The sequence below is a fragment of the Bufo bufo genome, chromosome 2, assembly GCF_905171765.1.
Source record: "Bufo bufo chromosome 2, aBufBuf1.1, whole genome shotgun sequence".
Lineage (NCBI taxonomy): Eukaryota > Metazoa > Chordata > Amphibia > Anura > Bufonidae > Bufo > Bufo bufo.
In genome coordinates, this window is record NC_053390.1 from 56600496 (window position 1) to 56628402 (window position 27907).

Consider the following 27907-nt stretch of genomic DNA (forward strand, 5'->3'; position numbering starts at 1 on the left):
TGTCTTGTGCCGTGACGCAAGCAGCGGCGGGAGTTCGAGAGGTGCCACTGCCAGCAGAGGAGAGATGGACGAGAAGAGTACGAAGGTAAACACCAGGCGAGGGGAGGTGTCCTGCTGTGGGACTACAGGTCCCATCCAGTCTATTGCTGTCGGAGCCTGAACAGAATGACAGAAGTGTTAAGTGACCATAGGAATACAATGGGCGTCTCTGCCATGACACGTCTCCTATATTGCTGCGGTATTGAAGGGGTTAATTAATGTCACTGCTGGTCAGTGGTGATAAAGGGGTTAATATATTATCTCTAATGGCTGCATGTAGTCAGGGATTATATTGTAGGACAGGGATCGGCAGCTGTTCTGAAACTACAACTCCCACCATCCTCCTTTCACTTCTATGGGAGTTACAAGAACAACGTAGTAAATGTGCATGCTGGGAGTTGTAGTTTCACAGCAGCTGCAGTGCCAGTGTAGGAGGATTACAGGGGATCGTCCCTCTGGAGAACTGGCTGTTCTGATTCAGTACAAAGTTCCCAAGTTTTGCAACTTTCTAAAGTACTTTACTTTTTGAAGGATTTCAATACCACTGCTTTGTCAGTGAATATGACCACTCTTGCTTTATATCCAGAGCCTGTACACACCTAATTTTTGCATTAGATGGACCCCATGGATTTATGGGTCTGTGAAGGTTTCCGTCCCTTTGGTGGCATCAGTAGTGCAGCATGCAGCGCTCATCTTGCCTTGAAAATGAAGGAATCCTTGACAGGACTCGGAAGTGCTCGATTAGAAGTCCATGGTGTCCTTCAGCTGCCACATTGATGCAAAAAAAGCGTGATGTCAGCGCAACAGCCGTGTACAAAAGCCACAGCCCTAGTGGGAACAGAGCCCAGTGCTACAATGGTATCCAGTGTAGACCGTCCGCTATCATTATGGTCTCCAGACTGATACATTATATCCAGTGTAGACTGTCTACTATCATTATGGTCTCTAGACTGATACATTATATCCAGTGTAGACTGTCTACTATCATTACGGTCTCCAGACTGATACATTATATCCAAGGGCTGTTCACTCTTTTTCTGCTTCTACAATCCATGGTAATGCCAGGGCCAGTGAATAATGCCCCTGCGTAGTGCCCATCAGACCCCTGAGCAGCACTAAATATCACAATGCAGCACAAAATACCTTCCCACAAGCGCCAGTCTTCCAACAACCCTCCATTGTGCCCCCACACAGTAAGAACACCACCTTTGTGCCCTTTGCAGATAGTTGTCCCACTTTGTGCCCTTAAAAAGTAATAATTCCCTTTTTTTTTGCCTTGACAAAGTTTATAGTGCCCCCGTAAAGTAGTAATACCCCCTGCAGTCTGCAGAGACCGACCTTGAGGCGGTGTGCAGCAGCGAGCGTATTGTGAGACGGAAACTTTCTCCTGCTTAAAGGTGTGATGGGCAGAGGTTTGGGGCATATCCCGAGCCCTGGCAGTGCCATGAGCCTCACACTGTGACAGGAGAGAGGTCGGGGTTGCCGGATCGTTCATATGATCATATGTCTAAACTGAACAAAAAATACCTGAGCTGTAAGAAATAGATTGTATTGTTTTTATTTTCAGGCTCTGGATATAAAGAAGAATGTTTCCATTCACTGACAGATATCGAAAATAGAGATTTAAAGGGGTTGTCCAGGATTGACATGTATTTTATTTTTTTTATTCTACCCCCACCCTGCCTGACCTGTATAGAGGACTATACTTACCTGCTCTCCACGGGGTCACGTGCGCTGCTGCAGTCAATGACTGGGCTCATTGCTGACACATCCCTGCTAGACTAAGGCGTCACTTGGGCGTATGAGACCAGTGATTGGCGGCAGCGGTGCACGTGTCCCAGTTTGTGCCGGAAGTGGAAATACAGGGACCGAAGTGCAGTGAAGACAGTCCGGGACCCATGGAGCTGTGGGGAGCAGGTAAGTATGCTTCTCTTCACAGGTCCGGAGGGTGGAATTTACAAATCGTGTCAATCCTGGACAAATGCTTTAAAATTGTGTTTTTTGTTTTGTTTTTTGTATCTGAGCAGATTATCCTGTGGCTGAAAAAAATATTTGGTGATAAGGTGCTGCCACCCTACGAAGTGAACACCCGCACGGTGGATCTGCTCTACCAGCTGGCGGAGTGGAACGAAGCTCGAGATAAAGACTTAACCCTCGTCTTGGAGGACCAGAAACTGAAGACTGCCGAGATCAAAGCTGAAGGTGGCTACCACGCTGGTTGTACCGAGCATTTAGTGGAGAGTCCCATTAGGACGCCCCCTGTGTATATGGCCTTGAGGACGTATGGAGCTCTTAGAAGGGATCCGAGGGACAGCAAGAGTGGAGTAAAACATGACAGCAGGATCAGACTGCTGTATGGAAACAGATAGGTCTGCATGGGAACTGTGTACACAAAACAGTCCATTTTTTTAATCTTAAAGGGGTGGGCTCATCGCACACCTTGATAGCATATCGCTAGGATATGACATCAATGTCCCACCTCTGGGATCCACTCCTATCTCCAGAAGGGGACCCTTGAAGTGAAGGAAAGACCACCATACATGCACAGCGCACTCTCCACTCATCGCTACGGGAGTTCTGAAAATAGCTGAGCGAGCGTGCTCTCATAGCTGTGAACGGAGGGTAGCTGGCATCCGAATTCTGAAGATAGGAGTTGGGGACCCAGACTTACCTGACATCGATATACCATCAATGTCTGAAATGAGCCAACCCCTTTAAAATGCAGATCGGTAAAACAAGGTTGCAAAAGTATCCATATAATTTTTAAAGGGATTGTCAATTAGGGCAGGTGGACATCGCGTCACAGTCAGGTCCATATATATTTGGACAGAGACGACATTTTTCTCATTTTTGTTCTGTACATTACCACAATGGATGCAGTTGAAGTTCAGACTTTCAGCTTTAATTCAGTGGGTTGAATAAAATGATTGCATAAAAATATAAGGAACTAAAGCATTTTTTAAACGCAATCCCTTCACTTCAGGGGCTCAAAAGTAATCAGGCAAATCAAATCATTGTAAGTAAAATGTTCATTTCTTATACTTGGTTAAAAACCCTTTGTTGGCAATGACTGCCTGAAGTCTCGACCTCATGGACATCACCAGACGCTGCGTTTCCTCCTTTTTAGGCTCCATTCAGACGTCCATAGAATGGGTCCACATGCGTTCCGCAATTATCCGGAACGGGTGCTGACCCATTCATTCTCTATGGGGCCGGAAGAGATGCGTAGAGCACACTATGTGCTCCGCGCATCCGCATTTACGGAGCGCGCCCCCGATCTTCCGGTCCGCGGCTCCGCAAGAAAATAGAGCGTGTCCTATTCTTGTCCGCGGACAAAAATAGGTATTTCTATGGGGGTGCCGGCCGGGTGTATTGCGGATCCGCAATGCTCTACGGTCGTGTGACTGGACCCTTAATGCTCGGCCAGGCCTTTACTGCAGCGGTTTTCAGTTGCTGTTTGTTTGTGGCTTTTCTGTCTGAAGTTTAGTCTTTAACATGTGAAATGCTCTATTGGGTTCAGATCAGATGACTGACTTGGCCATTCAAGAATATTCCACTTCTTTGCTTTAGTAAACTCCTGGGTTGCTTTGGCTTTATGTTTTGGGTCATTGTCCATCTGTATTATAAAACGCTGACCAATCAGTTTGGCTGCATTTGAGCGCACAGAATGTCTCTGAAAACCCCAGAATTCATCCGGCTGCTTCTGTCCTGTGTCACATCATCAATAAACACTAGGGCCCCGGGGCCACTGGCAGCCATGCACGCCCAAGCCATCACATTGCCTGCGTTGTGTTCTACAGATGACGTGGTATGCTTTGGATCATGAGCTGTACCATGCCTTCACCATACTTTATTCTTTACATCATTCTGGTAGAGGTTGATCTTGGTTTCATCTGAATGTTCTTCCAGAAGTGTGCTGATTTTTTAAGATTTTTTTTTAGCAAAGTCCAATCTAGCCTTCCTGTTCTTGAGGCTGATGAGTGGCTTGCACCGTGCAGTGAACCCTCTGTATTTCCTTTATGCAGTCTTCTCTTTATGGTAGATTTGGATATTGATACGCCTATATCCTGGAGAGCGTTGTTCACTTGGTTGGCTGTTGTGAAGGGGTTTCTCTTCACCGTGGTAATTATTCTGTGATCATCCACCACTATTGTCTTCGGTGGGCGTCCAGGTCTTTTCTCATTGTTGAGGTCACTAGTGCTTTCTTTCTCAGGATGTACCAAACTGTAGATTTTGCCGCTCCTAACAATGTAGCAATTTCTCGGATGGGTTTTTTCTGTTTTCGTAGATGAAGGATGGCTTGTTTCACCTGCATGGAGAGCTCCTTTGACCGCATGTATACTTCTCAGCAAAATCTTCAAAATGCAAGCACCGCACCTCAAATCGACTCCAGGCCTTTTATGTGCTTAATTGAGAATGAAATAATGAAGGAATTGCCCACACCTGCCCATGAAACAGCCTTTGAGTCAATTGTCCAATTACTTTTGGTCCCTTTAAAAAAAGGGTGCCACATGTAAAGGAGCTCACACTCCTAAACCCTTCATCCAATTTTAATGTGGATACCCTCAAATGAAAGCTAAAAGTCTGGACTTTATGTCTATGTCTATTATATAACTATAACATGTTTTAGTAAACAGGTAATAAAAACTGAATTTGTGTCAGTGTCCAAATATATATATATATATATATATATATATATATATATATATATATATATATATATATATATATATATATATATATATATATATGGACCTAGCTGTAGATCTAGTGCATCGTTTCTATAAGATCTGTGTTTTCTTCCTACAGCCGCATACCTCCAGGAGCTGCTCACAGATAGTCTGGGTCCCTCCTATACTAACCTGTCTCGTATGGGCAACACTTACCTGAATCAGCTGGTTGACAGCTGCTTGGCACTAGAGATAAAGGATTCGTCACTGGGCAGGTACAAGGGGTTGTGGATTATTTCTGGAAGAGGCCTGTGCTATGGTTGTGCTCATGTTATTGGGTTTTAAAGGAAATCTGTCACCAGGATAATCGCTATTGAAGTAAAGCCACGGCCTAATAGCACTTAGTGCCTTATTTCCAGATGTGCCTTTGTTCCAGCAATAGATGTTTTCTATCTTCTGAAAATCCAGTTTATTTGGTATGCAAATGAGCCAGTAAGGTGCCCAGAGGGGAGTCACTCTTTCAGGAAGGAGCCCAGGCACGCCCTCGAGCTGGGAGCAGGGAAAAGGGGGGCGGAGTTATGAATGTGATGTAGGAGGGGTGGGTGGGCACATTGTGGCAGGGGGCGTGCCTGGGCTCCTTCCTGCAAAAGTGACGCCCCTCTGGGCACCTTACTGGCTCATTTGCATACCAAATAAACTGGATTTTTAGAAGCTAGAAAACATCTATTGCTGGAACAAAGGCTCATCTGGAAATAAGGCACTAAGTGTTATTAGGCCATGGCTTTACTTCAATAGCGATTATCCTGGTGACAGATTTCCTTTAAAATGTCATTTTTCAGTGTTAATATCTATTTATATATTTATTTGTGTATGTATGTGTGTGTGTGTGTGTGTGTATATATATATATATATATATATATATATATATATATATATATATTAATATTACACACACATAAAGTGGATATAAAAAGTCTACACACCCCTGTTAAAATGTCAGGTTTCTGTGCTGTAAAAAAATTAGACAAAGATAAATCATTATAGAACTTTTTCCACCTTTAATGTGACCTATAAACTGTACCACTCAATTGAAAAACAAACTGGAATCTTTTAGGTGGAGGGAAGAAAATATAAAAATAAAATAATATGGTTGCATAAGTGTGCACACCCTCTTATAACTGGGGGTGTAGCTGTGTTCAGAATTAAGCAATCACATTCAAAATCCTGTTAAATAGGGGTCAGCATACATCGGCCATCATGTAAAGTGCCCCTGATTAACCCCAAATAAAGTTCAGCTGCTCTAGTTGGTTTCTCCTGAAATTTTCTTAGTCGCATCCCACAGCAAAAGCCATGGTCCACAGAGAGCTTCCAAAGCATCAGAGGGATCTCATTGTTAGAAGGTATCAGTCAGGAGAAGGGTACAAAAGAATTTCCAAGACATTAGACATACCATGGAACACAGTGAAGACAGTCATCATCAAGTGGAGAAAATATGGCACAACAGTGACATTACCAAGAACTGGACGTCCCTCCAAAACTGATGAAAAGACCAGAAGAAAACTGGTCTGGGAGGCGACCAAGAGGCCTACAGCAACATTAAAGGAGCTGCAGGAATATCTGGCAAGTACTGGCTGTGTGGTACATGTGACAACAATCTCCCGTATTCTTCATATGTCTGGGCTACGGGGTAGAATGGCAAGACGAAAGCCTTTTCTTACGAAGAAAAACATCCAAGTCAGGCTACTTTTTACAAAAACACATCTGAAGTCTCCCAAAAGCATGTGGGAAAAGGTGTTATGGTCTGATGAAACCAAGGTTGAACTTTTCGGCCATAATTCCAAAAGATATGTTTGGCCCAAAAACAACACTGCACATCACCAAAAGAACACAATCCCCACAGTGAAGCATGGTGGTGGCAGCATCATGCCAAGGGGCTGTTTTTCTTCAGCTGGAACTGGGGCATTAGTTAAGCTAGAGGGAATTATGAAACGTTCCAAATACCAGTCAATATTGGCACAAAACCTTCAGGCTTCTGCTAGAAAGCTGAACATGAAGAGGAACTTCATCTTTCAGCATGACAACGACCCAAAGCATACATCCAAATCAACAAAGGAATGGCTTCACCAGAAGAAGATTAAAGTTTTGGAATGGCCCAGACCTGAATCCGATTGAAAATCTGTGGGGTGATCTGAAGAGGGCTGTGCCCAGGAGATGCCCTCGCAATCTGACAGATTTGGAGTGTTTTTGCAAAGAATAGTGGGCAAATCTTGCCAAGTCAAAATGTCCCATGCTGATAGACTCATGCCCAAAAAGACTGAGTGCTGTAATAAAATCAAAAGGTGCTTCAACAAAGTATTAGTTTAAGGGTGTGCACACTTATGCAACCATATTATTTTATTTTTATATTTTTTTCTTCCCTCTACCTAAAAGATTTCAGTTTGTTTTTCGATTGAGTTGTACGGTTTATAGGTCACATTAAAGGTGGAAAAAGTTCTGAATTGATTTATCTTTGTCTTAATTTTTTTACATCACAGAAACCTGACATTTTAACAGGGGTGTGTAGACTTTATATATCCACTGTATATCCACTGTGCGGCACCTGAGGGGTTAACTGCCGTTGATCTGCCAGTACCCGCCTCCTGTCTTAAGGGGTATTTATCATTGGTGGCGCAGTGCGCCAGCCCCTCTCAACCCCCCCCAGTATTAAAATCATTGGCAGTGGCCACAGGGTCCCCTCCCCCTCACTGGTGGTGCAGTGGCAGCTTCTGATCGGAGCCCCAGCTGTGTAATCCTGGGGCTCCGATCGGTTACAATGGCAGCCAGGACGCTACTGATGCCCTGGCTGCCATGGTAACATCCCTGATGCTGTGTGCACAGAACAGCAGGGACAGTGTGAAGTCCTATTCATCCTGATAGAGCTCTATCAGGGTGAATAGGACAAGGGATGAAAAAAATCCCAGGTTCTAGCCACTAAGGGGGAAAATAGTTATTAAAGGGTTTCTATCATAATTAGCTGTCAGACACTAGCGATCTGCTAGTGTCTGCTCTGGCCAACCATCCTACTATAATCACTTGTGGGGCAGCGGTTTTGCTAAAAAACTAACTTTTATAAATATGCTAATGAGCCTCTAGGTGCTATGTGGGCGTTATTAGCACCTAGAGGCTCCGTCTACCTTCATACACAGCCACCGCCCAGCGCGTCCCTCCAGCCCGCCCATGTCCTCCTCCGTGTGACGCAGCGGCCGAATTCTCGCGCATGCGCCGTGCGCGGCTGTATTCGGCGCATTTGAGATGTCTGAGCTCGGAGCGGTCAGACATTCAATGCGCATGCGCGGATGTATTCGGCGCATGCGCATTGAATGTCTGACCGCTCCGAGCTCAGACATCTCAAATGCGCCGAATACAGCCGCGCACGGCGCATGCGCGAGAATTCGGCCGCTGCGTCACACGGAGGAGGACATGGGCGGGCTGGAGGGACGTGCTGGGCGGCGGCTGTGTATGAAGGTAGACGGAGCCTCTAGGTGCTAATGACGCCCACATAGCACCTAGAGGCTCATTAGCATATTTATAAAAGTTAGTTTTTTAGCAAAACCGCTGCCCCACAAGTGATTATAGTAGGATGGTTGGCCAGAGCAGACACTAGCAGATCGCTAGTGTCTGACAGCTAATTATGTCATACGAAGTGATAGAAACCCTTTAAATGAGAAGTGTAAAAAAAACAAAAAAAAACCACCAAAATATTAAGTATGAATCACCCCCTTTCCCAATTTCACATATAAAATGTATAAATAAGGCTCCATTCACACATCCGTGTGTGTTTTACGGATCCGTGGATCCGCAAAACACGGACACAATGTGCGTTCTGCAGTTTGCGGACTGCACATTGCCGGCACTAAGAGAATATGTCTATTCTTGTCCGCTATTGCAGACAAGAATAGGACATGTTCTTTTTTTTTCAGGATCGGAATTGCGGACCCAGAAGTGCGGGTTCGCAATTCCGGATCGGGGCCGCACGTCGTGCGGCCCCATAGAAATGTATGGGTCCGCAATTCCGTTCCGCAAAATGCTGAATGGAATTGCGGATGTGTGAATGGAGCCTAATAAACATATTACATATCGCCACGTCAGAAAAGTCCAAACTATTAAAATATTTTAAAAATCTATGCGGTGAACGCCGGAACAGAAAAAATAAATAAAAACTGCGCGATTCGCCATTTTTTGAAATGCGGAATGCACGTGGCTTTTTTGGTTTATTTTTTTTGCGTGGTATTGAATGGTATCGATTATCGCAATACTTTTTCATGGTATTGAAACCGAATCAAAAATTTGGTATCGCAACAACTCTAATGTATATAATATTTATATACACGCACCTTTGGACACGTTTCAGAAGTCAAGTGATTGGAGCAGTGCTGCAGTAACCAGGCACGGCCATAGCAGCACAGTGTTTGGAGCTATGAAGTTCCAGCAGTGCAGCTCGTGAAAACAGCTAATCTGATTGGGGCAGAGTCAGACCCCACCAATCTAATATTGATGACCAGTCCAAAGTCCTGGAAACTCCTTTTAATCTACATAGAAAGTTGAATTACTGTATACATAGGTTACATCATATATACTCCACAGATGCACTCGCACATCATCTATACTACACCGCACAGGAGAGCCGACAGATCCTGTATACTACACTGCACAGGAGAGCTGACAGATCCTCTACACTACACAGGAGAGCTGACTGATCCTCTATACTATACCACACAGGGGAGCTGACTGATCCTCTATACTACACCACACAGCAGAGCTGACAGATCCTCTATACTACACCACACAGGAGAGCTGACTGATCCTCTATACTACACCACACAGGAGAGCTGACAGATCCTCTATACTACACCGCACAGGAGAGCTGACAGATCCTCTATACTACACCACACAGGAGAGCTGATAGATCCTCTATACTACACCACACAGGAGAGCTGACAGATCCTCTATACTACACCAGACAGGAGAGCTGACAGATCCTCTATACTATACCACACAGGAGAGCTGACAGATCCTCTATACTACACCACACAGCAGAGCTGACAGATCCTCTATACTACACCACACAGGAGAGCCGACAGATCCTCTATACTACACCACACAGGAGAGCTGACAGATCCTCTATACTACACCACACAGGAGAGCTGACTGATCCTCTATACTACACCACACAGGAGAGCCGACAGATCCTCTATACTACACCACACAGGAGAGCCGACAGATCCTCTATACTACACCACACAGTAGAGCCGACAGATCCTCTATACTACACCACACAGGAGAGCCGACAGATCCTCTATACTACACCACACAGGAGAGCTGACAGATCCTCTATACTACACCACACAGGAGAGCAGACAGATCCTCTATACTACACCACACAGGAGAGCTGACAGATCCTCTATACTACACCACACAGGAGAGCTGACTGATCCTCTATACTACACCACACAGGAGAGCTGACAGATCCTCTTTACTACACCACACAGGAGAGCTGACAGATCCTCTATACTACACCACACAGGAGAGCTGACAGATCCTCTATACTACACCACACAGGAGAGCTGACAGATCCTCTATACTACACCACACAGGAGAGCAGACAGATCCTCTATACTACACCACACAGGAGAGCTGACAGATCCTCTATACTACACCACACAGGAGAGCCGACAGATCCTCTATACTACACCACACAGGAGAGCTGACAGATCCTCTATACTACACCACACAGGAGAGCTGACAGATCCTCTATACTACACCACACAGGGGAGCTGACAGATCCTCTATACTACACCACACAGGGGAGCTGACAGATCCTCTATACTACACCACACAGGAGAGCCGACAGATCCTCTATACTACACCACACAGGAGAGCCGACAGATCCTCTATACTACACCACACAGGAGAGCTGACAGATCCTCTATACTACACCACACAGGAGAGCTGACAGATCCTCTATACTACACCACACAGGAGAGCTGACAGATCCTCTATACTACACCATACAGGAGAGCCGACAGATCCTCTATACTACACCACACAGGAGAGCCGACAGATCCTCTATACTACACCACACAGGGGAGCCGACAGATCCTCTATACTACACCACACAGGGGAGCTGACAGATCCTCTATACTACACCACACAGGGGAGCTGACAGATCCTCTATACTACACCACACAGGGGAGCTGACAGATCCTCTATACTACACCACACAGGGGAGCTGACAGATCCTCTAGTGAAGAAATTACTATTTAATTTAATCGGAGTTCCTTGCTTTACTGCAGTGCTGTGCGAAACATTACAATTCTCCACAGCTTCCACCTATACGCACACTGTCTTCATCCAGTAACGTACAACATAGCAATAGGTTATAGTTTGATAATGTAAAATTAGCGCTGGGTTTTCTTGTACTGGACAACTGACGCCCTTCATGTTGTGTCTTCCCAGCTATATTCCTGCTGTCAATGAGCTGAGTGCTGAGCTGGTGATGACTGAAGCCAGTAATCAAGAGCTGGAATCAGAACTGAGAAATCTGAGGAAGAAATTGACCGATGCTCTAGTGCTGGAAAAAACCCTGGAACAGTAAGTACCGACGGGTGGTGTCCATACTGTAAGTCCCAGTGCAACACTGTACACAGAGCACACAGTCTGTCAGTTATATGTGGGAATGGAGCATGGAGTTACCCTTTCGTTTTTTTATTTAATATTAAGGGATCTTAAAAAAGCGGAGGACCAGTGCAGTATGGAGAAGGCCAAAGCAGAAGTAAAAGCTCAGAATCTGAAAAAACTGAAAGCGAAATCCGAGGAATATAAATACATGATGCAGACAGCTAAGGTTAGTGTGCTTCGAAGTAATGAATGTCCGCTCCGAACCCCCCCCCCCCCCCCCAAACTAGAGTAAACTGCGTATAAGTGACGCCGAGTCCATTAATGTAATTCTCATCTTCATATTCGTTTACACTATACACTGCCTAGTCTAGTTTGGGCGGCATTTTGGAGCTGACAGATCATCCCACAAAGTGTGGTACATCTAAGGCCTTGTTCACATTTCCGTGTCAGTGTCATGTCTGTGAAAAAAATGAGTACATGTTTCATCCGTAAAGGATGTGTGGTTGGTCCGTGTGTCATCCGTAATACACAGAAGTTGCTTCGCTGAAAATTAATTTCTAAGAATCTCCTATTAGTCTTCAGTGAAAAACGTACACAACACGGATGCCATCTGTGATTTTCACTGACCCATAGACTTTAATGGGCGTGCTTGGTCCGCATCACAAATCAAAGTAGTGCATGTCTCCATGATTTTTTCTACTGACCCTCGGTCAGTAATAAAAATACTGAAATGTGAGCAGACACACTTAAATCAATGGGTACGTAACCTACGTTCCTGGTCGAATTTGAATGTTTCCTGGTTTGGCAGAATAAACACCTTGAAAATGGACATTCTGCCCAGGCTCCTTTTATCTTTTTCAGACAATCCCTTGCCGGGTTCCCCTCTCTTACTTCACTCGACTCAGAAGATTGACCTTTTGTTTTGTCTGGGGTAGATCCAGGGCTAGACTCAATTACACTCTAATGACTATATCAAAGATCCAACGAGGCATGGGTTTACCCAACTTTTTATCATATTATAGAGCGGCGGTTGCTAATTGCATAGTTGACCTCACACACAACCTTGATACGAAATTATGGGTCGAATTAGAACATACTCTGGCCCCAGGCTTGATCCCGGGTGTCTTTTGGTTCCCGAAAACTACCTTGACCCAACTATTCGTCCAACAACTCTCGCCTTTACTATCCTCCTTATTGGATAGGGTTCGCCACTAAAGTTAAGTTAGCCACAATTCCTGGACCACTCACAAATCTATCCGGACATCCATCACTACCACCCACTGTCATGGCCCTTCCAGCCTTCGGGTCACAAACCATACCCCAGGTCAGAGTCAAGGACATTTATTCTTCCAGGGGGATAAGGGACCTCAAGGACTTAGCACACCTCATACCTGATTCACCTGGACGTTGGTTTCATTATCTTCAATTACGCAACTTCACTAGATCTCTGGCACCTGGATCGCAACTCCAAACCCCCTTATCCGAGTTTGAGAAATTATGTCCTGCTACCTCTGCGCCTGGTCACCCTATATCTCTCATATATGCCATACTGAACTCGGGAGAGATCGGGGACGACACGGAGGAGTTCCCTGCTCCGGTCAAGAAAATGATACAATCCTGGGAGAATGATTTTGGATGCTCCCTCACAACTGACCAGTGGAGGAGATCTCTATTATTCACTCTTAAGTCCTCGATATCTTGTAAGATACAGGAACTCAACTTTAAGATCTGGTCTGGATGGTATAGGACCCTGGTTAAGCTCCACCAGTTTTATCCCTCCGTACCAGACACTTCCTGGCGATGCCTAAGTTCAAGAGGTACCATGTTACACATTTGGTGGGATTGTCCAGGGGTTGCCTCCCTGTGGCGGGAAATATTCACACTTCATGACCACCTCTATAAGACTCATACTCCTCCATCCCCTCAGATAGCTCTCCTATCAGCTTTTCCAGCCAGACTTAATTTTGGTTAAAAAATGCATTCTAAGATTCTTTATTATAGCAATGCGCCAAATCATCCCTCGGGCACACCGCTCAACAGAAAGCCTCCATAGAGTTACATGGGTAAAGGCTATGGACTGTCTAGCTCGATTGGAGGAATTAGGTGCTGAAGATCAGGGAACTGGAACTGTACACTCTAAACAATGGGAAGCCTGGTACCAGTTCCATGCTTCGGCTAATTTTTCAGGTTGGTTAACCTCAGGTATTTTTGCTTAATACACTCATGTCAGTTTTACTACCTTGAATTCTTGACTGGATTACTAGTATACGCCCCCTCCTTCCTTCCCTCCCCTTTACTCTGTCTTGTCTCCCCCCATACAGCATTCATCTTTAGATTGATGATTTATTGATTTCACTAGTATGAAACTATTGTTTTCAAAAATGCAAATTACCTGTGATTCATTGTATTCAAAAATGTAAACCACTTGTGATTCATTATATCTAATGCTTACTTTGAGCTTCAATAAACACAAATTGAACCATAAATCAATGGGTACGTGTGCTGTCCGTGGAAGATGCGGACAGCACACGTCAGTGAAAAACTGAAATGTAAACGAGGCCTACGGCATATGCATAATTCAAAGTTTTAAAGGGAAACCGTCATCCCTGGGGACCACGGGCGGCAGGAATTCCCAAATAGGCTTTCTCATTTACTCTGAGAAGATATAGTTTAAAAAATGAGCTGGGAACAAGGTGAAGAGTCCTCTGGGCGGCTTCTTTACGTCCTGCACGACTTGTTTTATAAGGCTTTCCCTATCTGCACATACGGAGAGATCTGTAAAGCTCCATTCACACGTCCGCATCCTTTCCGCAATTTTGCGGAATTGGTGCGGACCCATTCATTCTCTATGGGGACGGAATGGATGCGGACAGCACACAGTTTTGGGTCCGCAGCTCCGCAAAAAGATAGAGCATGTCCTATTCTTGTCCGCAGCTTGCGGACAAGAATAGGCATTTCTATGGGGGTGACGGGCTGGTGTGTTGCGGACCCGCAATTTGCGGGTCCGCAACACACCACGGACGTGTGAATGTAGCCTAAGTCAAGCTGAGCAGGGTCAGTAGACGCTGCACAATGGCAGTGATTTATTATTACTGTCTGAAAGTTAGACCACACGGACAGAAACTGCACCAAATGCATCATACTACGTGCATCAATTTGATAAATTTAGTAGTCTTGATAGAAACGTCACCTTTCTCTTTATTGCGTCACCTAACTGACTTACTTACTTTTCACCAATATTTTGCTCCAAAATATGGAGTGGGGATCCACCAAGCAGCTGTTGGAAGGAGTGCTGCAGCCTCCTCCTAGGCCTGTGACATCACGCCCATCAATGACATGACCTTTGTGTAACACAGTCCTCTTCAAGTGAATGGGATTGAGCTGCCATACCAAGTGCAGCCACAATACAATATATGGCGCTGTGCTTGGTATACTGTCATTTGCGGGGGTGCTAGTGGAGTTTGGTACTCCAGTTATCAGATATTGATGAGCTATCCTGAGGATAGATTATCAGTATTTAACTCATACAAAACCACTTTAAAGGCGTTTTCTCGCTCATATCATTGGGGGACACAGGACCGTGGGTATAGCTTGCTGCTGCCACTAGGAGGCGACACTAGGCTGAAAGCTGTTAGCTCCTCCCCTGCAGGCTATACCCCCCTCCAGCCTGGAGAGAGCATATCAGTTTTTGGCTTAGTGTCGTAGGAGGCAGACCTCCCTGCTTTGCAGGGTGGCGTTTTTATTTTTTCTTCTGATTTTATTCTTTTTATCTTTAATTCACAGACTACTGGAAGGGGGCACAGGGTCGCCTGCGTCCCTGTATCCCCGGGAGGCTGGCCGGTGTATCTAAGTCACCGCCTTGCCTCCCCCAAGAAGGCAAAGTGGACCAGGGCAGCCTCGCTCCCCTGCTTCCCCCCAGCAAGAGGGCCACCCTCTCTTCAGCCCTTCTCTGCCTGGACCCCTGTCGCCTGGTGCCAGCGGTCATAGGGTGGCCCTGCTGGTGTTGCATCATAGGGTGAAGAACACAGATGAAGACAGGTAAGTAATCTGCTTCATCCCCCTAGCTGCAGGAGAACTCCTCCATCTTCCACCCCCCCCCCCCCCCCCGCCCGTCCGTCAGCCCGATCTCTGGCCTCACTGCTCTGCGGCATATCGGGTCTATTTATTAGAGGCGGCGGCATAGCACACATTACCTTTTAGCCGCAGCGGTTCCAGTACCGCTGTGGTCAGGGCCGGACATGGGGATCATAGGCGTTCTGACCTCACTTCAGCATAGGCTGCCGTTCCCGGGCTGGAAGGGGGCGTGGCTTGTCGGTTCCGGGCTGGAAGGGGGCGTGGCTTGTCGGTCTCGGGCTGGAAGGGGGCGTGGCTTGTCGGTCTCGGGCTGGAAGGGGGCGTGGCTTATTCTCCCGCCCTGATTCTTCCTCTGCACTGCGTGGGTAGGATACAGGACCTGGGACCTCCATACTGGTAGGCAATCGATACCCCCATCCAGCAGGAGATTTGACCATGTCTGACCCGGCCACTGACCCCCACCAGGCACCCTGTAGGACCACTTACTATGCCTGCTCCTTATGTTCGGAGAAATTCCCTCGTGGTCAGTCACTATCACTGTGCTCTGCATGTCAGAAACCTGCACAGAGCCATCCCCCTAGGGCACAACAGCCCACAGAAGCCCTGGAGCGGCCTGTCCAGGGGGAACCAGACTGGGCAAGGTCCCTGTCACGGGCAGTGGAAGACCTCTCAAAAATCTCCCATTCCACCCTTTCATTGCTGGGTCGTTTGGTAGAGAAATCACCACCGGCGCAACCCGCACAGTCGCATAGCGCACAAACCAGAGGTAGACTTCCTAGTAAGCGCCCCAGAGCAGGCACCCATTCCTCCTCTGACGCCTCAGCATCCCCCCCTGCTCCTGGATCCCATTCACAGGCGTCCTCCCTTTTAGGCGACGCACTGTCAGAAGGAGAGCTTAGGGATTCGGATGCAGATATGGGCAAAGCGGCCTTTTCAGTCCAGAACTTCATCTTCTTGCTTTCAGTCCTTTCGCCGCTTTTCGGGCACCCGTTCAGCACCCACCTCAGTGGCGGGGCCGCCCAATCAGGATTGGCGGAAAAGACCGTCCTTTAAGCCCCAGCAGGCCTGGCGTCCGCGGCCTCAGCAGCCTCGCACAGCCCCAGGTAAGCAGCCTTCAGCATGAAGGTTTGTCCCCACCCTCACAGGTAGGGGGGCGTCTTCTCCTGTTTCAGGAGATTTGGCACGCCCATATTCCGGACGCATGGGCGCTCGAGGTTGTCTCCTCGGGCTACAAAATAGAGTTCAGGTCTCTTCCCCCCAACCGCTTCTTCCTCTCCCAGCCCTCCAGGGATCCCATCCGGGCCGCGGCTCTTTTGCACGCAGTCCAGTCACTTCTCTCACGGGGGGTGATTTCCCCTGTTCCCTTGGAGGAGCGGTTTACGGGTTTTTATTCCAACCTGTTTGTGGTCCCCAAAAAGGAGGGCGATGTGAGGCCAGTGCTGGACCTAAAACTGTTGAACCGTTATCTGCGGGTTCAAAGGTTCAGGATGGAGTCCCTTCGTTCCGTGGTTGCTTCACTGGTGAAAGGGGAGCACATGGTGTCCTTAGACATCCAGGATGCATATCTCCACATCCCCATCGCCACAGCCCACCAACGGTTCCTTCGATTTGCCATCCAGGCAGCTCATTACCAGTTCGTCGCTCTGCCGTTCTGTCTGGCGACGGCTCCGCGAGTATTTACGAAAGTTCTTGCCCCTCTTCTGGGGATTCTGCGGTCCAGAGGCATTACTCTTCTCCCGTATCTGGACGACATCTTAATCAAGGCACCTACAGCGGCTCAATGCGAAGAGAGTCTTCAGATTACGATGAGCACCCTCACTCGCTTCGGGTGGATTATCAACCTGAGGAAGTCATGCCTGTCTCCCACCACTCAGATCAGATTCTTGGGCATGACACTGGACTCCGAGGCTGCCGTGGTGCGTCTACCACTGGACAAGAGATCGGACATTCAGAGGACGGTGCATCTGCTCATTCAGCGCCGCAGGGTGTCGATTCGCAGCTGCATGCGAGTACTGGGCCTGATGGTGGCCTCCTTCGAGGCGATTCCATTCGCCCAGTTCCACACCAGGGATTTTCAGAGGCTCATTTTGTCCTCCTGGGACAAGTCCCGGGATTCTCTGGACCTCAGGATCTCTCTGTCCCACCCAGTGCGCGCGGCTCTGGGCTGGTGGATGGTACCGGACCACATGTCCTCGGGGAAGTCCTTCCTTCCAGTGTCATGGACGGTGGTCACGACCGACGCCAGCCTCAGCGGCTGGGGAGGGGTCTTCGGTACCCGGACAGCCCAAGGCGTTTGGTCTCCGTCGGAGTCCAAACTACCTATCAATATACTGGAGCTCCGGGCCATCTACCTCTCCCTCTGCCATTGGACCCCCTACTTGCAGGGCCGTCCGGTCAGGATACAGTCGGACAACGCTACAGCGGTTGCCTATATCAACCACCAAGGGGGGACTCGCAGCGGGACGGTGATGAACGAGGCCGCAAGGATTCTGCAGTGGGCGGAAGCCCATGTTCCGGTGATCTCGGCTATATTCATCCCGGGTGTGGACAATTGGACAGCGGACTTCCTCAGCCGAACGACGGTGGACTCGGGGGAGTGGTCTCTCCATCCGGAGGTGTTCGAGGACCTTTGTCTCCGGTGGGGACGCCCAGAAGTGGATCTGATGGCGTCCAGGCTAAATCACAAACTCCCGTGCTTTCTGTCTCGCGCAAGAGATCCGATGGCGTACGACGTGGACGCCCTCGTGGCTCCGTGGGACAACTTTACGTTTCTGTACGTGTTCCCTCCGTTACCGCTCCTACCTCGGATCCTACGCAGAATCAGGATGGAGGGCATTCAGACGCTTCTGATCGCCCCAGACTGGCCTCGTCGAGCTTGGTACTCAGAGCTCATTCTTCTTCTGGGAGACGTGCCGTGGCCCCTTCCACTCAGGCCCGACCTGCTCTCACAGGGCCCAGTCTTCCACCAGGGTTTAAATACGCTACGTTTAACGGCGTGGCTATTGAAACCTTCCTGTTGAAGCAAAGAGGTTTCTCCGATGCAGTTGTTCGCACGATGATTAGGGCTAGGAAGCCCTCCTCCGCCAAGATCTATTATCGGACGTGGAAATCTTTCCTCAAATTCTGTGAGGACAGGGATCTTCCTCCCAGGCAGTTTTCCCTCCCTACGGTGCTGGCTTTCCTTCAGGCGGGTTTAGAGCTGGGACTAGCTCTGAGTTCGCTGAAAGGTCAGGTTTCTGCTCTTTCCATTTTTTTCCAGCGTACACTGGCGGTGTTGGGTCCGGTCAAGACTTTCATACAGGGAGTGGCTCACACCGCAGTCCCTTATCGGCCACCGTTGCATTCCTGGGACCTGAATCTGGTGCTGGTAGCGCTCCAGTCCGAGCCATTTGAACCTCTGCGATCAGTCTCCCTTCGCATGCTTTCATGGAAGGTTGCGTTTCTGGTTGCAATTACCTCCATCCGGCGGGTGTCGGAACTGGCGGCTCTCTCGTCCAAAGAGCCCTTCTTGGTGTTTCATCAAGACAAGGTAGTACTCCGGACAGTGCTGTCCTTCCTGCCGAAGGTGGTGTCTGCGTTTCATGTTAATGAGGACATTGTTCTGCCCTCTTTTTGCCCTGAGCCTTCTCATCCTAGGGAGGTGGCTCTCCACCGTCTGGATGTGGTACGGGCCTTGCGGATCTACCTGGCAGTGGTGGCCCCTTTTAGACGTACGGACTCCCTGTTCGTAATCTCGGAAGGTCCTCGTAAAGGTTTGGCAGCCTCGAAGGTGACGATTGCTCGGTGGATTAGATCGGCCATTGCAGAGGCCTACCGCTCTAAGGGCAAGGTTCCTCCTCCCGGTATCACGGCTCACTCTACCAGGGCGGTCGGGGCTTCTTGGGCTCACCTTCACCACGCTTCGGCGTCTCAATTGTGTAAGGCAGCGACTTGGTCCTCTTTACACACCTTCACGAAATTTTACCGAGTGCATTCTTTCGCCTCGGCGGATGCTGCTCTTGGCCGCAGAGTTTTGCAGGCCGCAGTGTAGTGTCTTACCGGAGGGAGTTGGTTTTGTTCTGGGCCAGTGGTTGTTTCCCGCCCCGGGGACTGCTTTAGGACGTCCCACGGTCCTGTGTCCCCCAATGATATGAGCGAGAAAACGAGATTTTTGTGAACTCACCTGTAAAATCTCTTTCTCGCTTTATTCATTGGGGGACACAGCACCCACCCATTTTTTCTTTTATTATGAGGCCAGTGGGTCCGAGTTGCCGTTTGGGGCTGGTGTCCGTTTTTTTTTTTTTTTTTTTTTTTTTTTTGGGCAGTGGTCCTTACTGGTTGTGTTTTTGTTTCGGTACTGTTTCTCCTACTGCTGAAGCACAAACTGATATGCTCTCTCCAGGCTGGAGGGGGTATAGCCTGCAGGGGAGTAGCTAACAGCTTTCAGCCTAGTGTCGCCTCCTAGTGGCAGCAGCAAGCTATACCCACGGTCCTGTGTCCCCCAATGAATAAAGCGAGAAAGAGATTTTACAGGTGAGTTCACAAAAATCTCGTTTTCTCCTTTCCCCATATTGATGAGCGGTGCGTAGGGTTGAGCGATATACCGGTGTTCACGATATACCGCGGTATTAAAAAACCGGCGATATGGCGATATTGCTGTTTTCTAATTACCGTGGTATTTTGTGACGTCATCGAAGCAGTCATGTGCGCTGACCGCTTCTAAATCTGCGTCCGCCCGCCCCTGCACCTTGCATAGCGCTGAGTAATGAGTACAAACACATTACTTCCACTGGCTCCTTCTTGCTCCGCCTCCCTTATTTAAGTCTCCAGACTCCACCCACCATCTGACATCACCGTCCGTCACCCACCCGTGCCGTTCTATTGTATGTGGCGAACTCTGAGTACTGGGTGTCTCTGGAGAGACTTCTCCTGCGGCTGCCTCGCTCGTGCGGCTCTCCCTCCTCCTTGCTCCCATATTCAAATCTCCGCCCACCGACATCTGATGTCAGAATCGGAGCACACAAGTGAGGCAGCCGCGGGAAAAGTATATCGTAAAGTATTATTGTATGTATGGTGGCCTGTGGCCACAAGACTTTATTATAACATCTCCTTGTGGCCCCCGCCCCCTACAGTGTAACGTCTCCTTGTGGCCCCCCATACAGTATAAAATCTCCTTGTGGCCCCCATACAGTATAACGTCTCCTTGTGGCCCCCCATACAGTATAAAATCTCCTTGTGGCTGCCCCCATACAGTGTAACGTCTCCTTGGGGCTGCCCCCATACAGTGTAACGTCTCCTTGTGGCTGCCCCCATACAGTGTAACGTCTCCTTGTGCCCCCCATACAGTATAACGTCTCCTTGTGGCCCCCCATACAGTATAAAATCTCCTTGTGGCTGCCCCCATACAGTGTAACGTCTCCTTGGGGCTGCCCCCATACAGTGTAACGTCTCCTTGTGGCTGCCCTCATACAGTATAACATCTCCTTGTGGCTGCCCCCATACAGTGTAACGTCTCCTTGTGGCTGCCCCCATACAGTATAACGTCTCCTTGTGGCCGCCCCCATACAGTATAACGTCTCCTTGTGGCTGCCCCCCATACAGTATAACGTCTCCTTGTGGCCGCCCCATACAGTGTAACGTCTCCTTGTGGCCGCCCCATACAGTGTAACGTCTCCTTGTGGCTGCCCCCCATACAGCGTAACGTCTCCTTGTGGCTGCCCCCCATACAGCGTAACGTCTCCTTGTGGCTGCCCCCCATACAGTGTAACGTCTCCTTGTGGCTGCCCCCATACAGTATAACGTCTCCTTGTGGCTGCCCCCATACAGTGTAACGTCTCCTTGTGGCCCCCATACAGTATAACGTCTCCTTGTGGCCGCCCCATACAGTGTAACGTCTCCTTGTGGCCGCCCCATACAGTGTAACGTCTCCTTGTGGCCGCCCCATACAGTATAACGTCTCCTTGTGGCTGCCCCCATACAGTGTAACGTCTCCTTGTGGCCCCCATACAGTATAACGTCTCCTTGTGGCCGCCCCATACAGTGTAACGTCTCCTTGTGGCCGCCCCATACAGTGTAACGTCTCCTTGTGGCCGCCCCATACAGTATAACGTCTCCTTGTGGCCGCCCCATACAGTATAACGTCTCCTTGTGGCCGCCCCATACAGTATAACGTCTCCTTGTGGCTGCCCCCATACAGTATAACGTCTCCTTGTGGCCCCCATACAGTATAACGTCTCCTTGTGGCCGCCCCATACAGTGTAACGTCTCCTTGTGGCCGCCCCATACAGTGTAACGTCTCCTTGTGGCCGCCCCATACAGTATAACGTCTCCTTGTGGCTGCCCCCATACAGTGTAACGTCTCCTTGTGCCCCCCATACAGCGTAACGTCTCCTTGTGGCTGCCCCCCATACAGTGTAACGTCTCCTTGTGGCTGCCCCCATACAGTATAACGTCTCCTTGTGGCTGCCCCCATACAGTATAACGTCTCCTTGTGGCTGCCCCCATACAGTATAACGTCTCCTTGTGGCTGCCCCCATACAGTATAACGTCTCCTTGTGGCTGCCCCCATACAGTATAATGTCTCCTTGTGTTTTTTCTTTTAAACAGTTATTTATCGCGATATATATCTTAATATCGTTATCGTCTGAATATTTTTGATATCGCCCAACCCTAGCGGTGCGTTCTCTTCACTGTTTACCTGCTTGCTGTCGGCATTGAATGGAAAGGAGCAGTTGTAGTTACACTCTGTCCAATTCAAGTGAATAGGACGGAAGAGCTGTAATTATACCTCTGCAATGTCGACGGCGAGCAGGTAAACATTGGAGAGAAGGCAGCGCTCACAGGAGTGCTGCGTTCTCTTCAAACACCTGATAGGCAGAGGTTGCGGGATTTGAGCCCCTGCCAATCTGATATTGATAACCTAAGGCTACTTTCACACTAGCTTTTAAGTTTTCCGGTATTGAGTTCCCTCATAGGGGCTCAATACCGGAAAAAAAACGCTTCAGTTTTGTCCCTATTCATTGTCAATGGGGACAACTGATCTGAGCGGAATGCTCCAAAATGCATTCCGTTCCGTTTAGTTGCGTTCCCAGACCGGAGAGCAAACCGCAACATGTTGTATTTTGCTTTCTATCCTGGGAAACTGATCAAGACGGATCCGTCATGACCCCCAATGCAAGTCAATGGGGACGTTTTCTCTGACACAATAGAAAAGGGATCCGTCCTACATTGACTTTCAGTAGAATTTATGACTGATTCGTCTTGGCTATGATAAAGATAATACAACCGGATCCGTTCATAACTGATGCAGACGGTTGTATTATCAGTAACGGAAGCGTTTTTGCTGAACCCTGCCGGATCCAGCAATAACACTAGTGTGAAAGTAGCCTTAGTCACGGAAAACGCATGCATTTTTAAAAAGCAACACAACAGCTATGTGTAACCCCAGCCAAGACTTCATTTAGCCTTGTAGTTTTCTGTGTCTAAAACACGTAATCGATCTGGCGTGAAGCATGTACTCCAGCTGGGTGTCACCTCCCTGGGTTTGGCACAAGCATAACATACTCGGGTCAAAGGGGGCCAAGATATTGAGCAAGTAGTATGCTTTAGCCCTTAGAATTCAGGGATGCTCAACCTGCGGCCCTCCAGCTGTTGTAAAACTACAACTCCCATCATGCCCTGCTGTAAGCTGATAGGTGTAGGCTGTCTGGGCATGCTGGGAGTTGTAGTTTTGCAACAGCTGGAGGGCCGCAGGTTGGGCATCCCTGCCTTAGATATCAGTTAGAAAAAGACCATATCGGCACAAGAGAGTGCCTCCTCCAAGGCGGCATGAAAGGAAGTATCCCTACTGAGCCCCCCTATCCCAAAAGGCCCTACAGGGACTCTGTAATTTCAAAAATGTACGGTGTTGTCTCCCCTCCCACCTAGCAAGTTCTTCAAGCACCCGATCCACCTTGTCCGTCCGTTGGTCTATTGTACAAATGTTTTCTTTTTAAATGTATGCACCTATATATAAAATTTCTGTCCTTTCTTTTGTAGGATCAGCTGTCCTCGGCGGGGATGGAGGACTCATTAACCCATCGATCTCTTATGTCTTTGTCTGAGGCTGGTATTTTTTTTATTGGTGATATTATCGTAGTTCACTACAGTCTTTATCATGTCATTTACTGTCTAAACCTCTGTTCTGACCCCCCACAGACACTGATGGAACTGAAAGAGCAATCCACAGCTACAAAGGAAAAGCTTAAATCTTACCTGGACCTGGCACCTGTAAGAAATGCCTCGTATTTACGGAGTTTTATATTCCATTATATTGATGAATAATCTGGCGCAGGAGTACTCGGCTGGCAGTCTGGACCAGGGCCATGGATGGCAGCTGTCCTGATTCCAGCTGTATCTGCAACGTCAGGGCACAGAATACAGTTCAATAGTGAAGCACCAGCTCCCTGCTTCACCATTCCCCTGCCATCGGTGGTTCGCCTCTGGCACATGACGACTGCTGCATTGAGCCACAGAACGGAGCAGGCCTTCTCTGCACTGTTCTTCCAGGGAACGTGGGCTAGATCCGTGTCAAAATTGGGGGAAATCACTTTGTGAGGGGGCACTTAAGGGGACATTATACAGTGTGTGGGGTATTTAAAGGGCATCACTCTGTGTTGAGGCATTTAAGGGGACATCATAATGTGTGTGGGGAACTTAGAGTCGCTGTATTTTCACACAATTTAATTTCATTAAGTAGAAAATAGTGTAAATATCAAATTTTTTAATCATTGCTTTGCATCCACCTGAAAAAAAGCTGTAAAGTCATGGCCACTAGAGGTCTCACTTCCACCTAAGTTGCTGTCCACTGCCTGTTATCAGGCAAGATCCGTCCCTGGTACCAGAGACGCAGAGGACGGATGAGAGGAATCGGGACACGACAGCTCTAGCTGAGATCGCGAGCCTGAAAGACTGCTGCTAAACTGCTTCCATATTCACAGGAGTGTCATGTGTGCCTGCAAGTGTGATTGCCCCCTCCTTGTCTGTTCTGTGAGCGCTGCAGATGAAAACAAACATAGTGGGAAGTAAGGGAAAGAACATCACAGCAGTAGAGTGCTGCAGATTTCACAGAAGGGATATGCCTCCATCTTCTGAGTGAAATGCATCTAGCTGTGCAGCTGAAACAGGGAATAATATGGCTGAAGACTTTAGGGAAGCCCAAAAAAGACCTGTTCCTTCACACTTCTGATTGTAAAAAGAAGCAAAGCCATTATGCAAACTGTTTTTAAAAACAGGTACAGTTTGGGAAAATCATACTGTGTGGGGGTAACAAGAGATCATCCTGCTATGAGGGGGGCACTTGGGGGACATCCTACTGTATAAAAAGTACTTGAATACTCCTGATCTAGGGGATGAATGAAAGCAAATCTACATAACCATGTACCAAAATCTGGTGAAAAGTTTTCTTAGACTAGTGATGTATTAAAAGAGGGGAATATTTGTGCCCGTTTCTAGGTGCTATTTTGGTCAACAAAAAAGAAATAGGGCAGCATTATAAGCGTATGGAAGTGACGTCACAGGTTATCTTGTGCTGCTGGTCTGAGAGACATTTATATTGTAAAGCACAATTTGCACGTGCAACTTGAACTTTTTTCCTTTCAGGACCCGGCTGTTTCAGAGCAGAGTTGTTTATCAGAAATTCAGTCTCATCCACAGTCAGCTACGCAGTACTGTAAAGAATGGGGGCAACACAGAAGTGCTCCTTAAGGCCTCATGCACACGACCGTTTTTTTTTTGCGGTCCGCAAAACGGATTTCCGTTGTTCCGTGATCTGTGACCGTTTTTTCTTCCCTGGGTCTTCCTTGATTTTTGGAGGATCCACGGACATGAAAAGTGAAAAAAAAAACTAAGTCAAGTTTGCATTGAAAATGATAGGAAAAATGGACACTGATCACTGACGCGGATGACTATCTTGTGTGCATCCGTGATTTTTCACGGACCCATTGACTTGAATGGGTCCGTGAACCATTGTCCGTGAAAAAAATAGGACAGGTCCTATATTGTTCACGGACTGGAAAAACGGATCACGGATGCGGTAGCCAAACGGTGCATTTGCCGATTTTTCCACGGACCCATTGAAAGTCAATGGGTCCGCGAAAAAAAACAGAACAACGGCCGCGGATGCACACAACGGTCGTGTGCATGAGGCCTAAATTGCTATTGCATTGATTCTACCGTAACCAGTTATCAGATTTGACTTCTCTCTGTATTACAGAATCCATCCCTGGTGAAGGTCAAGATTGAAGAAGCAAAGAGAGAGCTTGTAAGTACTAGAGTGAGATCCAGATGTGAAAAGTTCTCTGCTCCGTGCAATAAAGTGATGATCAGAAATCGCATTACAATGGACGACATTGCTCACAGCTTTGGGGTAGATTAAAGGGGTTACCCGAGACTACTTGCCTGGCTCCCCGCTGCTTCTCCCAATGCGTGGATGAAAACATCCAGATTCGTGGGGTGGGGCAGCCAATTGCAGGCGGTGACTGGGACGAGCCTCCCTAGCATGGCCTGCCATTCGCAGATTCAGTGTGAGGGGCCCGGGAGTATGGGGGACATTTTTTAGTCTCTGATAACCCCTGTAATATTGTCTAAGTTTTAGACTAGCCAGTTTGATGCACCAAATTTATTTAATGCTAAACTGCTGAAAGTGCTATATAGGGGACGAGGAGAGCAGGACCGACACCTTTTATGGAGCTTTTATCATCAGAAGCAGTGTGAATATGAAGTTTTATTCTATCAGGGTCTACTTCCAAAAGTGTCCAGGAGGCGGAGCTTCATTGTGAAGTGCTGTCTGGGGAGGGGCTCCGGTGAGTGCTGCAGTGCCCTCAAACAGCTGATCGGCCGGGGACCTGAGGACATGTCATCAGTATTAAGCACCCGGAAAACCCCTTTAATGATACATTAGAGCTACCCCAAAATGGTATTTTTTAAATTTTGCCCAAAAAATTTAGGGGGCAGCAGTGTGAGAAAACAATGCTATTGTTTTAAGGTTTTGTGTTTATGGTGTCTACTGTGTGGTATAAGTGACATGTTAGCTTAATTCTGTGTGTTAGTAGGATTATGGAAATATCAAATTTATACTGTTTTTGTCATGTTTTACTGCTTTTAAAAAATGACATAACAAAAATTTTAAAAACATGTTTGCGTTATTAGATTCTGACACCCAGAACTTTTTTTTTTTTTCCTTAGCTTTACTGCAACAGAGCTGTGTGAATTTTTATTTTATTTTTTTACGGGGTGATCTGTGGGATACATGACCTTTTTTGATAAATTTTTTTTATTAATTTTCTCTTTTTTTGTCAAGCGAGGTGACCAAATATATATAAAAATATTTGCGTTATATATTTTACATTTTAAAAACTTTATTCAATTGTTTTTCACTATTTTCTTTGGGAGACTTGAACCTGTGAACCTTCTGTATTACTGTGGATAGGAATATTTACCGACAGTGTATTACATTCTACCAGAGGCAGGGTGTAATACCATGGCAGGCCTGGGGGCCTTCAGAAGACACGGCTGCCATAACAACTACTCTGCACCCTGCAGTTGCATTCATGGGGTGCCGAATGGAGGGCAGAGGGATCTCCCTCCTTCTTTCTAACCCCTCACATGCTGCAGTCGCTATGGACTAGAGATTCGGAGGGGTTAAACTGTAGAGAGAACTCCCATCCTGGCAGTGAAAGCATGGTGCCAGCTGTAAATTTGGCAGCTGGCACCTGCAAGCAGTGGCAGGCCCAACTCCTGAGTCTGTCTCCATTCAAAGTTGATAAAGAAGATAACAGAAAACCGCAGTGGCCTGTGTCCGGCCATCGAATGGCAGTGCACATGCTTTACTGCAGCGATCTGACCCCACAGCTTATGAGGACTTAATACTTCATATTTGATGTAAACTGTATTGGAGAATGGTGTTTTCAGCCTTTCCCGAACATCATAATCTTCTTACATTTTTTTTTATTTTTTTGTAGCAAGCGACTGAGGCCGAGCTGAACTCGAAGGTGGACATGATGGAGTTTGTGTTACCGGAGCAGAACAGACGGATAACATGAAGCTCTTAATAAAGAACTGTACATACGGATCCCAGCCCCTGCTGCAGATTGTTTCGCGCCTAGTAGAGAAGTCGACTGCCCATCCACAGCCTATCACAGGCATCACCATTCTTCCAGAAGCCCATTTGTCATATACAAGTGGTCATCGGGGGAGTGGGGGGGGTGCAAGGGGAATATGCAGCAACAGGTATGTCAAATAAATTTGTGCAACTATCAGGTCAGCCGCACGCGCACATGGGCGAAATATAAAATGCGTTATGTATTTGTTGTGGAATCTGTAGCAGAAATCTAAGGCTGACCCTTGCATTTCCGCCATGGTTTTGCAGTCTGCATGCGCAGTATTTGCCCCATTCTATGGGCCAGATCCATCTGCCAATAAATACTCTGAAATCCAAAAAAAATAAAAAT

At 47.6% G+C, this 27907-nt stretch overlaps 1 protein-coding gene across 1 annotated transcript; it reads left to right on the forward strand.

Annotated features, from left to right (window-relative positions):
* On the forward strand, positions 1–27889 carry HAUS1 (HAUS augmin like complex subunit 1). The gene is made up of 9 exons (XM_040421128.1): positions 1–85; positions 2067–2241; positions 4849–4984; positions 11205–11339; positions 11469–11592; positions 23457–23522; positions 23616–23687; positions 25672–25719; positions 27419–27889. Exons 1-9 carry the CDS (start codon positions 65–67, stop codon positions 27497–27499), a joined length of 858 nt encoding a protein of 285 aa, XP_040277062.1. The 5' UTR covers positions 1–64; the 3' UTR covers positions 27500–27889.
* The last annotated feature ends 18 nt before the right edge of the window (positions 27890–27907 follow it).